This window comes from Peromyscus eremicus, chromosome 3, assembly GCF_949786415.1.
Source record: "Peromyscus eremicus chromosome 3, PerEre_H2_v1, whole genome shotgun sequence".
NCBI lineage: Eukaryota > Metazoa > Chordata > Mammalia > Rodentia > Cricetidae > Peromyscus > Peromyscus eremicus.
In genome coordinates this window covers 144,547,720-144,560,005 of record NC_081418.1, presented here as the reverse complement: position 1 = coordinate 144,560,005, position 12,286 = coordinate 144,547,720, and the positions used below count along the sequence as shown (strand labels likewise).

At 39.0% G+C, this 12,286-nt stretch overlaps 1 protein-coding gene across 1 annotated transcript in view; it reads right to left on the bottom strand.

Moving 5' to 3' along the window:
* Nucleotides 1–12,286, bottom strand: part of Atf7ip (activating transcription factor 7 interacting protein) — an 86,449-nt gene that overhangs the window by 14,612 nt on the left and 59,551 nt on the right. Inside the window, exons 9-10 of the mRNA XM_059258715.1 lie at nucleotides 8,296–8,931; nucleotides 2,999–3,063 (exon numbers count right to left, since the gene is read on the bottom strand). Of these exons, the coding sequence (XP_059114698.1) occupies nucleotides 2,999–3,063; nucleotides 8,296–8,931 (701 nt within the window). The remainder of the gene's footprint in view (nucleotides 1–2,998; nucleotides 3,064–8,295; nucleotides 8,932–12,286) is intronic.

Here is a 12,286-nt window from a genome sequence, read left to right as displayed (position 1 = left end):
AACTCTTTCTACAATAATTTCATAGACATTTATATATTTACGAACACCACAAATTGGCTTAACTCAAAATTAAGTTTCTAGTCTTCAAAGAATTCAAAGTCATTTATTACTATCACACATTATTTACAAGGTCCAGTTTTCAAAATCTACCAAATTTTGAAACTATGAACTATAGAAAATACAAAACATGGAGGGGGAAAAAGGAAAAATAGACAATAAAGTAGATAAAACAATAAATCAAAAAGCAGATTCCAGTTAGATATTGCATTCTAGAGAACATGAATATGAATAGACAACAAAGTACATAAAACAATAAATCAACAAAAGCAGATTCCAGTCAGATATTGCATTCTGGAGATTATGAATGCAAGTAACTGTGACAAATTGATACTAATGACCGAATAAATAAGAAAAACTTCAAAGAAAGGAAAAAAGGAAAGAATAGGGCTGAAAATGATTTTCAGTAAGTAGCTGGACATGCTAGAGAGAGGATGCCTGAGTGGTTAAGAGAGATTATTCTTGCAAAAGACTTGAGTGTGATTACCAGCACACCAGGCAGCTCACAACTGCCTAAAACTCCACCTCCAGGGGACCTGACACCTTCTAAGTACCTCATACACAGATATACACATGCTCGCATAACTAAATTAAAAAAAAATTTTTTTTAATTAGCTGGAGTGCCTGGTGTAGTGGCACACACTCCCAGTACTCAGGAGGCCAAGGTAAGCAGATCTCTGTGAGTTTGAAGCCAGCCTGAGCTACGTAGTGAGTTCATGACAGCCAGAGCTACGTAGTGAGACCTGTCTCAAAACCAACCCTCCCCAATAAAATAAATACAAATAGCTTAAATCTATTTTTTAAAAAAAAATTAGCTGAAGCAAGGATGGGGTTGGGGAGATCAGGGAAGAGTAGAGAGCAGGTTCAACAAAACTAAGGATGTATGAAAAAGCCTTACGGAAAATCACTACTTTGAAGATAATTTAAAACTATAAAGCCAAGGGAATTTGAATGGATGTCTGCTGCATGGGTGGACAATGGCACTTTCAGGAGACGTGGGTTTGGGTCATGCATGGTGACTGGTCCTGGAGGCCCCCAGAACTACCCAGACAATCATTACACCACTGCTCTCCTTTGTCCACCATAACTACATGGCAAGAGCACATCCTGGAGACACCACCCACTTTGGTTGCAGGACATGGAGACATCAATCTGGAACTGACTGGAAAACTTCCTCACTGTTGTCTTTCACAGTGCTGGCAGGCATTATGCAGACCACCGGGAGAGGAAAGATATCAATGGTCTTACCCAGTACTGGTCCCTGCATGGCACAATCCTGATCTTCTGGGCAAGACATGTGACATTTCCACTGGGACAACAGTAGTAATGTTATGGGGTAGCCAAATAGTGATTGTTAATGCTATGGATGCAATCATCTACTTCCCAATCAGATTTAGCCTGCTCCACAGAAGGCCATGTGTGACTGGTATTATAAATCTGGTCAAATTATGGTGGTGGGGGGAGGGGGGATTATTACTGCTGTTTGCTAAACTGTCAAACTGTCTTCTAAATATTTAAGTTTACAGACATGGATTTTGACAGCTCTTGACCGTGGTCAGGGAAACTTCTCTTTGCAGTATGCAGCTGTTAACACAAAGCTGGTTAAAGACTGACTGTGTGTGCTCAGCCATAAACGGGACAATCCACAAAGACAAGCCACCCTCCCACCATGCAAGGCTGAGTACACGGTGGAAGAGTAACTGGAAACAATGTACGAGCCGAAGGATGTGGGAGTACAGTGACATGCTGTCTTCTGGACAGGACATGGTAACCGCAGTAAAGACCTCCGGTAGCTGCGACTACCTATACCAGAAACCCTAAGATCAAGCCAGTCCAACTCAAGCACGGCTAAAGATGGGGTTCCTGAGGTCCCACCCTAGCTAAGGCATTAGTAGCAGTTGATGGTTACTGGAAGAAGGTGTGGCCACTGGTAGGTTAATCCCACCTCCATGCACATACGCACAGCACTAACTGGATTTTGGATTATTTGGGAAGGACATGAAATTGGGAAGAGATGTGTTCAAGGGGGACTTAGGGGGAACTGGGAGTGAATGGGATCAAAATACATTGTATACATGTCTAAAATTCTCAAAGAATAAATATCAAATATTACGTTAAAAATCCTCTGGCTGGGCTCCAAGGCGGTTTCTAAGATATGGAAGAACTCAGTGAAATTGATGATCCATCAATAGAATTTTTCCTGCCCAAGGACTAGAGAATAAAAGACAAAGACTTAGCAATGCTGCCTGACAGAACTCTGACTGAGGGCCGGGGCCATGGCTCAGCAGGGAAAGGCTCTTGCCTCATGCCAAGCCTGGGGACTTGAGTTCAACCCCAGGACCTAGCTGACTAGACGTCAGAGAACTGACCCTATTAGTTGTCATCTAATCTCAATATGTACACTGTTTACACCGCAAACAGATAAATGTAGTGAGAATCTTTGAAGTAAAGGGGAAGAAAGTTGAGTGTGTGAAGAAATAATGACTCCTCCTCCAAAAAATCTGAAGAAAACCATTTACAAATTCCCAAGTTTCAATGAATGGCAAGCAGAACACTAAAGAAATGACTCCTCTGTGAATCACAATGACATCCACAGAAAATCAGCAATGGACAGAAAATGCTGACTACAAACAGGAAACGCCCATGTAGAGGAGCAGCAAGTCATTGCTACACTGAACAGTACATCCAAATGCTGATGATTTCATTAAAATCCTCCAAACTGAAACTTTTAGCTACAACAAAGCTCTCCCTGAGAAAAGAAAAAGAAACAGAAAACTCATATTCAGTGAGTTTGAGACTAGCCTGGGCTACGTAAGATCCTGTCTCAAAAAGTAAAATAAAATAACAACAACAACAAAACCCCCTACAATTACTGATGTAAGGAAAACCATAATTTCTGTTGATCATAACATGACTCTGAGGGGAAGGGAAACAACCTTACCTGTGATGTGCTATCTGCCACTTTCTTATTAACAGAAGAATCTACTGTTTTGTTTGTCTGGTTTTCTGAGAATTAAAAAAAAGAAGAAGAAGAAGAAAAAGGAAATTTAACACATGTATAATATGTAAAAGGTCAGGCTGCAACTATTTTTCTGTCAGCATGTTACAGATGGTTTCTCTCACAGATCAGAAGGCAACTTCACGTTATAAATTTTAAAGCTTTATATACTCATTACCCAGCAACTTAAACTATCCTAAAGAATACCTGAGAAATGTAATTTAACATCTGTACAACATGAATGTTCCAAGATGAGAAAATAGTTAAGTGAAACACCATTCTTTCACAAGATGTGGAAATCTTTGGGGGGAAATTTTAGATCAAAAATATTCGTAATAAATTCATTACAGAAGGTTACAATAACCATGAGAAACATGTATCGGTTCAAGTACAGACTACTTTTCTTTTGTGTGCTTTGTGCAGGTGTGCATGCTCGTTCATGGCTATGTCTGGAGGCCAGAGGGTGACATCAGCTGTCTCCCTCATCACCCGCCACCTTATTCTTTTAGGAAGTCTTTCAGTGAACCTGGAGTTCATGGATTCTGTCAGGCTGGTTGGACAAGGAGCTCCAGGAATCTGCCTGCACCTGCACTCCTATGCTGGGCTTAGATTCTGCGACCAGGCCAGGCCCTGAACTGGGGTTCTCACACTTGAGCAGTAGGCAGTTCAGAGTCATGTAACCACCCAGATGACTTTCCTGTATCATGGGAAAGTTTCCGTGGGAAAATTGTTATTTACATGTAAACTGAAAAGCAAGTGTTCCTGCCCAGTTTCTAATAGAAGAGAAATTGTAAGGTTTTATAAAGTATCTTTTACATCCATTGAAGTGATTCACTTTCATTCTTTGATTATAATTAGTCGCATTATCAATAGTGTTCTTATGTCAAAACATCCCATCCTCTTTCTGGAGGTAACTTCTTGGTCAAAATATGGTATTCTTGTTCTTTTCAAACCCTCATACACAGAGAAGGCCATTTATACTTAAAAACTGATAAAACTGTCTACCCTACATATAGAATTCTACATTTAAAGAATCAATTAAGATAAACACCCACATGTTAAAATCCAAGGGCAGGAAACTAAAAAGCAAGTCTTCATGAATTTTTCCAACCTTGCATCAATTTTATTTCTGGAAAAGTAACATATTAATATAAACTTACTTTTAAAAAAATATTTTTAAATTGGCAGGATGTAGTGGTGCATGCCTTTAATTCCAGCACTTGGGAAGCAGAAGCAGGCAGAGCTCTGTGAGACAGAGGAAGTTCTAGGCCTACAGACTCTACATAGCAAGTTCTAGGCCTGACAGAACTACATAAGACCCTGTCTTAAAAACAATAAAAATATATAAATACTAAATACACACACACACACACACACACACACACACACACACACACACACACTTCCTGAAAGACTTTTACCATAAAATTAGTTCTAGGTTACTTGTGTTACATGCTAAAGAATTAATATACACAAGCACTATTACCAAAACATCAGACTTTGTTTTTTTACACACATACTAAATGTATGTTGTAGCATGAATCTTAAAAGGTCTTATTAAATAAAAACAGACCCAGAGCCAGGTATTGGAGTAAACGCTGAAAGATCAGAGAAACAGAACAAGCCACATCCAACCTAACCTTGCCAACTTCTCAGCTGATCTTGTTTCCTCAAACTGGAAACCTCTTGAGTCCTCATCCGAATGGATCTCAGCTGAACTGCTGCTAAAAGCCTAAAAACTTAAAGACTCTAGTTCCTGGTCCTCTCTTATATACCTTTCTGCTTCCTGCCATCACTTCCTGGCGTGAGTCACCATGCCTGGCTGTTTCCAGTGTGGCTTTGAACTCACAGAGATCCACACGGATCTCTGCCTCCAGAATGCTAGGATTAAAGGTGTGTGTGCCACCATTTTCTGGCCTCTATGTCTATTTAGTGGCTGTTCTATTCTCTGACCCCAGATAAGTTTACTAGGGTGCACAATATATTGGGGGACACAATTCACCACATTTCCCCCTTTTTGTCTAAATAATAAAGGAAACTTATAACTAATAAGATATATACAATAAGTATATACAATATATAGTCAAGAATTACATTAACAATGTTTAGTCCATTAACATTTGACAGATTCAGACAAAAACCACCATTATATAAATTAACAATGTCCAGTCCATTAACATTTAACAAACTCAGACAAAAAATTTCATTACTTATCCTGTAAAAATCTAATCCAATATAAAATATTTAAAACAAGTAGTTCCTTATTAAAAGTAGATTCAATGATCTACCTTTTTATTATATCGATATACTTTTTTCTTTTCTGAGTAGATTCAAAAATCTACCTTTTATCTTATCATTTCTGTATCTTCTCTTTTTTCTTTTTAGAGTAGATTCACTAATCTACCCTTTTATCCTATTATTTCTATATCTTTTTTTCAGAGTAGATTCAATGATCTACCTCATATCTATAGTATGTACGTATGTGTATTTATATATGTGCATATATATGTGTATGTGTTTGTATGTGTGCATATGCTGTTTTGTTATCCAGAATGATTCTATTCTTAGCATAATTGTCTCAGGGTAAGGTAATTATTCACAAAACTGTAACAATATTCCTTTACCTAGATTTTCAATATGTCCTGTCCTTTTCATTTTTACAGGCTAAAAATTCCTTCAAATTTTTGTTTGTTTTTTGTTTTGTTTTCTCGTAACAGGGTTTCTCCGTGTAACAGCCCTGGCTGTCCTGTCCTGGAACTCACTCTGTAGACCAGGCTGGCCTCGAACTTACAGAGATCTGTCTGCCTCTGCCTCTCAAGTGCTGGGATTAAAAGCGTGCGCCACCACTGTTTTATGCAGCATTTGTACTGCGGCATTTTTCAGTCTCAGTCCATATTCCCCGTTCTACTACCTACTTGAGCTACTTCTCAAAATACGAAGTTAGAAACCATCCATCAATCAACAAAATTAACCAAGATGTGAAATCAAATTATCGCTTAAAATCTTTCTATCATGTAGGATACACATTTACTTTTGTTACCTGTTTGATGGATTATGTTATCTAACACCAGCTGGTCATTTTTAACAAGCCTTCCTATTTCTACATGAACGTGTGTGTGTGTGTGTGTGTGCGTGTGCGCGCGCGCGAGCAGGCGCCTGTCTGCCTGTCTGTCTGTCTTGAATGCTAGTATGTTTACCACAAGTATGCAGGTGCCTCTGAAGGCTGTGAGAGGGTGTCAATCTTCTGGAGCTGGAATTACAGGCAGCTGTTAATTTTGCAATGTGGATGCTGGAAACTGAACCCAGGTCCTCTGCAAGAGCAGCAAGTGCTCTTAACTGCTGAGCCATCTCTCTACTGCAGTCTTACTAGAGTCCTCAAGGTCCTTTCCAGGTACAGACTGGTAGTATTCTATTGTAGGTCTGGATAACTGAATGAGTAGAGATAGGAGGCAGAAAGCATGCAGAAACTCAAAGGAAATTATGGGTGAAGGAGTAACTTCTTAGTGTTATTAAAAAATCTAGTCTTCCCATATTTTGGAATGAAAGATGTTTAGTAAATTCTATACAACTACATAGCTTCCTTACAAATCAACCACCCCTTAATATCTATCTCACTAAATGAGACTTAACATTCAATGTTTTAAAAGGCCCAACCAGGAGCTGGAGAGATGGCTCAATGGTTAAGAGCACAGCAAACTATTCCTGCAGAGGACCCATATCTCAAGCTCCAATACCCTTATCACCCAGCTCACAATGAACTAACTCCAGTTCTAAGCATACAGACACCTGCTCTCCTCCTCATACACAGACATACACATTTAAAAGCAAAGCCCAAACCATTTTTAAATTTAGCATTTCTCTCAAAATTAATCTTTGTTTAAAAAAAAACTGATTGATTTTATGTATGGAGGCGTTTTGTTTGCAAGTATGCCTGAGTACCATGTGCATACCTTGGTACCCAAGGAGTCCAGAGGAGGGCACCAGATCCCCTGGGACTGGAGTTAAAAGATTGTGAACTGCCTTCTGGATGCTGGGAATCAAACCTGGGTCCTCTGGAAGAGCAGCCAGTCTTTAACTGCTGAGATGTCTCTGTAGCCCTTGCTAACAACTCTTACATTAACCAATTATCAAGATGTTATCAAATTAGACTGTTTTTTCTCTTCTGCACTTTCCTAATGCTTCCATCTCTCATCTAATGTACTGCTCCCGCCTCATCTCATCTTCTGGTCACCCTATTTTCAATCAAACAGTTTTCCACACTGCAGTCAATATTCATGGTTGCCATACTCCTCCACACACGAAAGAATTATGTAATGTTATATTTCCCCCATTTCCTGTTCTCTAGCTCATACCTTTCAAGGACTCTCATCCACTTTTACATCTTATCAAACAGCCTACTTTAATATTTATTACTTTATAACTACTTATTTAATGGCAAGACTACATATCTAATCTATAGTTTCTATCTTAAATGTTTCTATGTGCCACAGGACATTAGAATATTACAAGCACCAATTATTTCTTGAAGGAATTATGTACAATTTGAGCCCTAAAGGGTAGTACTTCATTATAAACAAGAACTATTTACTTAAAGTCTATTAAGGATATAATGAACTATAACAAATATGTACAAATGTAACTGAATTATATAGCACATTTTATCAAGTAAATATATGTATATAAATATAAGACATGGCAAGTTTTAGTTATATGACCTAATAATTTACAACAATATGGGTATATAATTTAACATCAATTTTCATATACAGCAAAAATTTGCCATTTGATTCCAGCTTAAATTATGGGTATCATCTACGGCATCTCTGAAATTAGGCATGTTCAAAGAAAACGGGGTTCTTTTTGTTGTTGTTTTTTGTTATGTTTTTTTGAGACAGGGTTTCACTGTGTGGCCTTGGCTGACCTGGAACTCTCTTTGTAGACCAGGCTGGCCTTGAACTCAGAGATCCCTCTGAGTTTTCCTCCTAAGTGCTGGGATTAAAGGCGTGCGCCACCAGTTTCTGGTGATAAATGGTTTTTAATTATCCCTTGCAATAGACTTCTAAAATTAGATACTTAAAATGTATTTACTCAATTGTCCTGGTCCACCTAATCAATCATAAAAACTATAATGCTTGCTACAAAACCTGTTTACCCCATTTTTCCAATAATGCTACAAAGAGCTTAATCACTGAAAGGCCATTAATGTGTTTTTGTTTCTGTTAATAAGCAAACGAACTTACCACTTCTTGGGGTGGCAGAGCTATTTTGTTCTGCAGAAGATGAAGTGCTAAAAGCAGATATTGGGATTTTCATCTGTATTGGGCCTCGATTGTTTGATGAGCTATAGAGTCCTGATGGGCCCACTGTGGGTAAAGAAGTCCTTGTGGCTTGCACAATAGAGTGTGCAGTCGGAACAGCCTGTACAGCAAGGGTGGTCCCCAAGGGTGCAGCAGTGGTGGAAGAGTTCCTCTGAACACCAGGACTGGGCACTGACGGAGTGTTTGGTTTGGTGGGGTTTGGCATGGGTGGCAAGGGTACTGGGTTTTTGGTTAGTCCACTCACTGTTGGTGGGCTTTGCACGGATAGGAATTCAACGCTGCCAGATGGTTGATTCGTCATTATAGTCCCTGGATGGCTTTGTAGGAGCTGAGGCTGAGAGCTTACGGCAACAGGAACATGCAGAATCACTGGCAAGGGCTGCAGCGAGATTGTAGGCTGAGGGTTTCCACTAGGCACCTGAGTAGTGGCAACTACTGTGGCTGTGCTGGGAGCAGGAAGAAGAGACGCTGCCGGCAGAGAACCTGAGGTGGCTGACGTCTGCAGTTTAGGCTGACTACTGACAATCGCTGGAGGAGTGACGAGACTGGCTGAAGACACTAACGAGAAAAACACAAGTCTCAGTCTAGACAGCCACCTTAATTTATCAGCTGAAACTAAGTCACAAGTTCAATATATTATGTACAGAAAAGCTACCACAAAAAAAAAAAAATTTCCAGGTTTAAGTTCGAAAACACTGAAATGTTTACAAGTACTTTTGTGTGTACACTTGGTGTCTTTACAAAATGCCACATGATTTGATGTTAATACATAAGATTGCTATCTCAGTATCAAAACAGATCTTGAAAATTACAACATTCACTTCAGAGGAACTGGAAAAACAATTAAAAATACTGAAAACTAGGTAAAAATATGCAGGTATTTTTTAAACCTCATTCTATACAACACAAGCAAGAAATGTGGAAAGAACTGCCCATTAGTGAGTGAAGCTGATTGCTGTGGGATATTATTCTGTTGTTGTGAATATATGTTGCTCTGATTGGTTGATAAATAAAACACTGATTTGCCAGTAGCCAGGCAGGAAGTACAGGCAGGATAAGCAGACAAGGAGAATTCTGGGAAGAGGAAGGGCTGAGTGAGGAGTCGCCAGCCAGACACAGAGGAAGCAAGATGACAAGGCAGAACTGAGAAAAGGTACCAAGCCACATGGCTAAATACATAAGAATTATGGGTTAATTTAAGTGTAAGAGCTAGTCAGTAATAAGCCTGAGCTAATGGCCGAACAGTTATAATTAATATAAGCCTCTGAGTGATTATTTTATAAGCGGGCCATGGGGATGGGCTGCAGGGGCTTGGCGGGACCTGCAGCTACAGCTGATGGCTATATTTTACCACTGGAACCAGAGGAAACCTGATAGTCTTACTGAGTTCCTTGGGAAAGAACTTACTCTGGGAAAAGGATCCCTTCAAGAAGAGCATGTAAATACTACTGATAGAGAGGAAAGCACTGAGTGAAAAAAGAGATGAATTAAGAAATAGAACACACACCAAAGAGAGAAAAGACTAAGTGCTGACCACAGAGATTTACAGTAGCTTATGACTCAACTACTTAGGTTTAGTCTCATTGGAACAGGTTTAAAATATACTTAATTGACTACTCAGATATCTAGTCTTTCCAAAATCATAGGTACACCAGAGCAGTAATTCTTAGTAAGTGCAGAGGGATAGCTATAGTTTCCTGGGAACCTTGCGTGGAGTTTACAATGCCAAGGCTATTTTCATAATAGCAATGAGACATTTGAATTTTACACTATGTGGACAAAAGGTGAATGCCTATTGGCTTAGTTCAGCAGCTCCATATCTGTAGAAATTATATCCTAAAAGTCCCAGTGATGCATAAGGCAGAGAATAGAGAACCTTACACACACCACGTCTTTTCCAAGTAGCCATGTAACCTTTAACAACATGGGTATGTTTTGAGAAATGTGTCATTACATAATTCCAATGGTGTATGATCACAAGACTGTACAAATCTAGCTGGGATACATCAATCATTCAATGGGTCAAGAGACAGTAACTATGAAATATATGCAGCTACTACAAGCATAAAATGGCACATCAGTTTACAGTAAACTATTGGTAACAGTAATAAAGCAGTAAATAGTTGTCATCAGGTATCCTACACAATTCTATTTACTATGGTCTGTACAGCTCACAATGCTGGATCTCTGTTCCCATGAACATAACACACTTGGGAGTAACATGGTGAGCTACAACAGTAAAACAGCTATGGCCTCAGCAGCTGGTAAGAATTTCTCAGCTCCATTATGATCTCACCAGATCACCATTTTAAATGCATTCACAACTCATTGAAATGTCATTATGTGGCACATGATTGTACACCTATCCTTATAGTAAAGTTTAATTTGGAAATTAGGCATAGTTAAAAATAATGCCTAATAATAAAATAATTATCACAATAAAAGATATGAATTATTAATGGAATGCTCCATTGTAATATTTGTAGTGGTAACGAACAATGGGAAATGAGACTGTGATAAGGAAAAAACTACAAAATCCAAGGTAGTAAAGAGGTACCAAATACTCCTGTCACACTAAGCCTTCACTAACAAATGCTTATTATAGTATTTTAAAAAAGTAAATTTTACTTTAAAATGTCCATAAAGAAGTAATAAAAACTACCATTTCTATTATGTCCTATCCTCCAGCAAAATCATATGCTGGCCTTGAATTATGATCTAGCTGCCACAGCCTGCTGAGTTCTAGAATTACAGGTCTGCACAAGACTCAAGTTTGTTGAAAGAGTGACTTAGAAAAACAGTGAGAAAAGCATGTGATTTCTGGCTCTGCTCTGCACTAGCTCCACAGAAGCCACCATCAGAGGGAGCATCCAGCTACCTAGCCTGTTCCCATCTGTCTGGGTGAGGCTACATTTCTTTCCCAGATGAAGTCAGCGGACTGGAAGATTGAAAGCAGGTACAGAACTAGAATCCAGCCAGCATTAGCTGCTTACCTTCCTAACCAGTATTTTTAAAGAAATGTGGCAGAGGCATCACGTCCCTGTTCTCATTGGTAACGTGTACGTCCACGGATGCTCCCATGTGGACATGAACATGTGGAGGTCAGAGGACAGCTCCAGGGCCGATCCTCTGGTGGCATTCACCTTTCTCTTTAGTGTTTCCATTTGCTCCCCGGCACTAGCTTCACACACACCCTTCTGCATCTTGGTGACAGCCACTCCCCACCTCCTTTTTTTCCCCTTTGCTGAGACAGGGTCTCTTCCTGGCCTGGAGCTCACCATGGAGGCTGGCTGGCCAGAGCCTATTCCCTCTCTAGCACTGGGACAGCCAAGTGTGGTGGCTGCCTTTGTTTGTTTGTTTGTTTGTTTGTTTAGTGGGGGTTCTGGATATGAGATTCAGATCTCTACCATTTCACTGATTATTTTTTAAAAATACAGTTGTTTTCTATTTTAAAAAAAGTTTTTGTGTGCATATTACAAGATTATTGTAATTTATTTCTGTGGGGCTTTTGTTTACTCAAGACAAGGGCTCACTATGTAGCACTGGCTGTCTTAGAATTCACTATGTAGACCAGGCTGGCCTTGAATGAGATCCACCTGCCTCTGGGCTTATTATTAATTTTAAGTGAACAAAAAGACCTTTAATTTTTATTTTAAATTAATTGATAGTATCAATTAGTTTAACTCAAAAATTCTCTGGAGTTCTTAGTAATTTCATGAGACTATAAAGGGCCCTAGAGATAAAAAAACAAAAAAAGGCTGAGAAGTACTACACTGGGAATTTCAATGTCTATCTTTTCATGCATACTTATATTTTATCCTGAAATTTTTTGAAATATAATCATATTTATACCAAAGTATCCTGTTTTCTAACCCATTCTAACCACAAAAGAATATAAGAGAACCAAAGATGT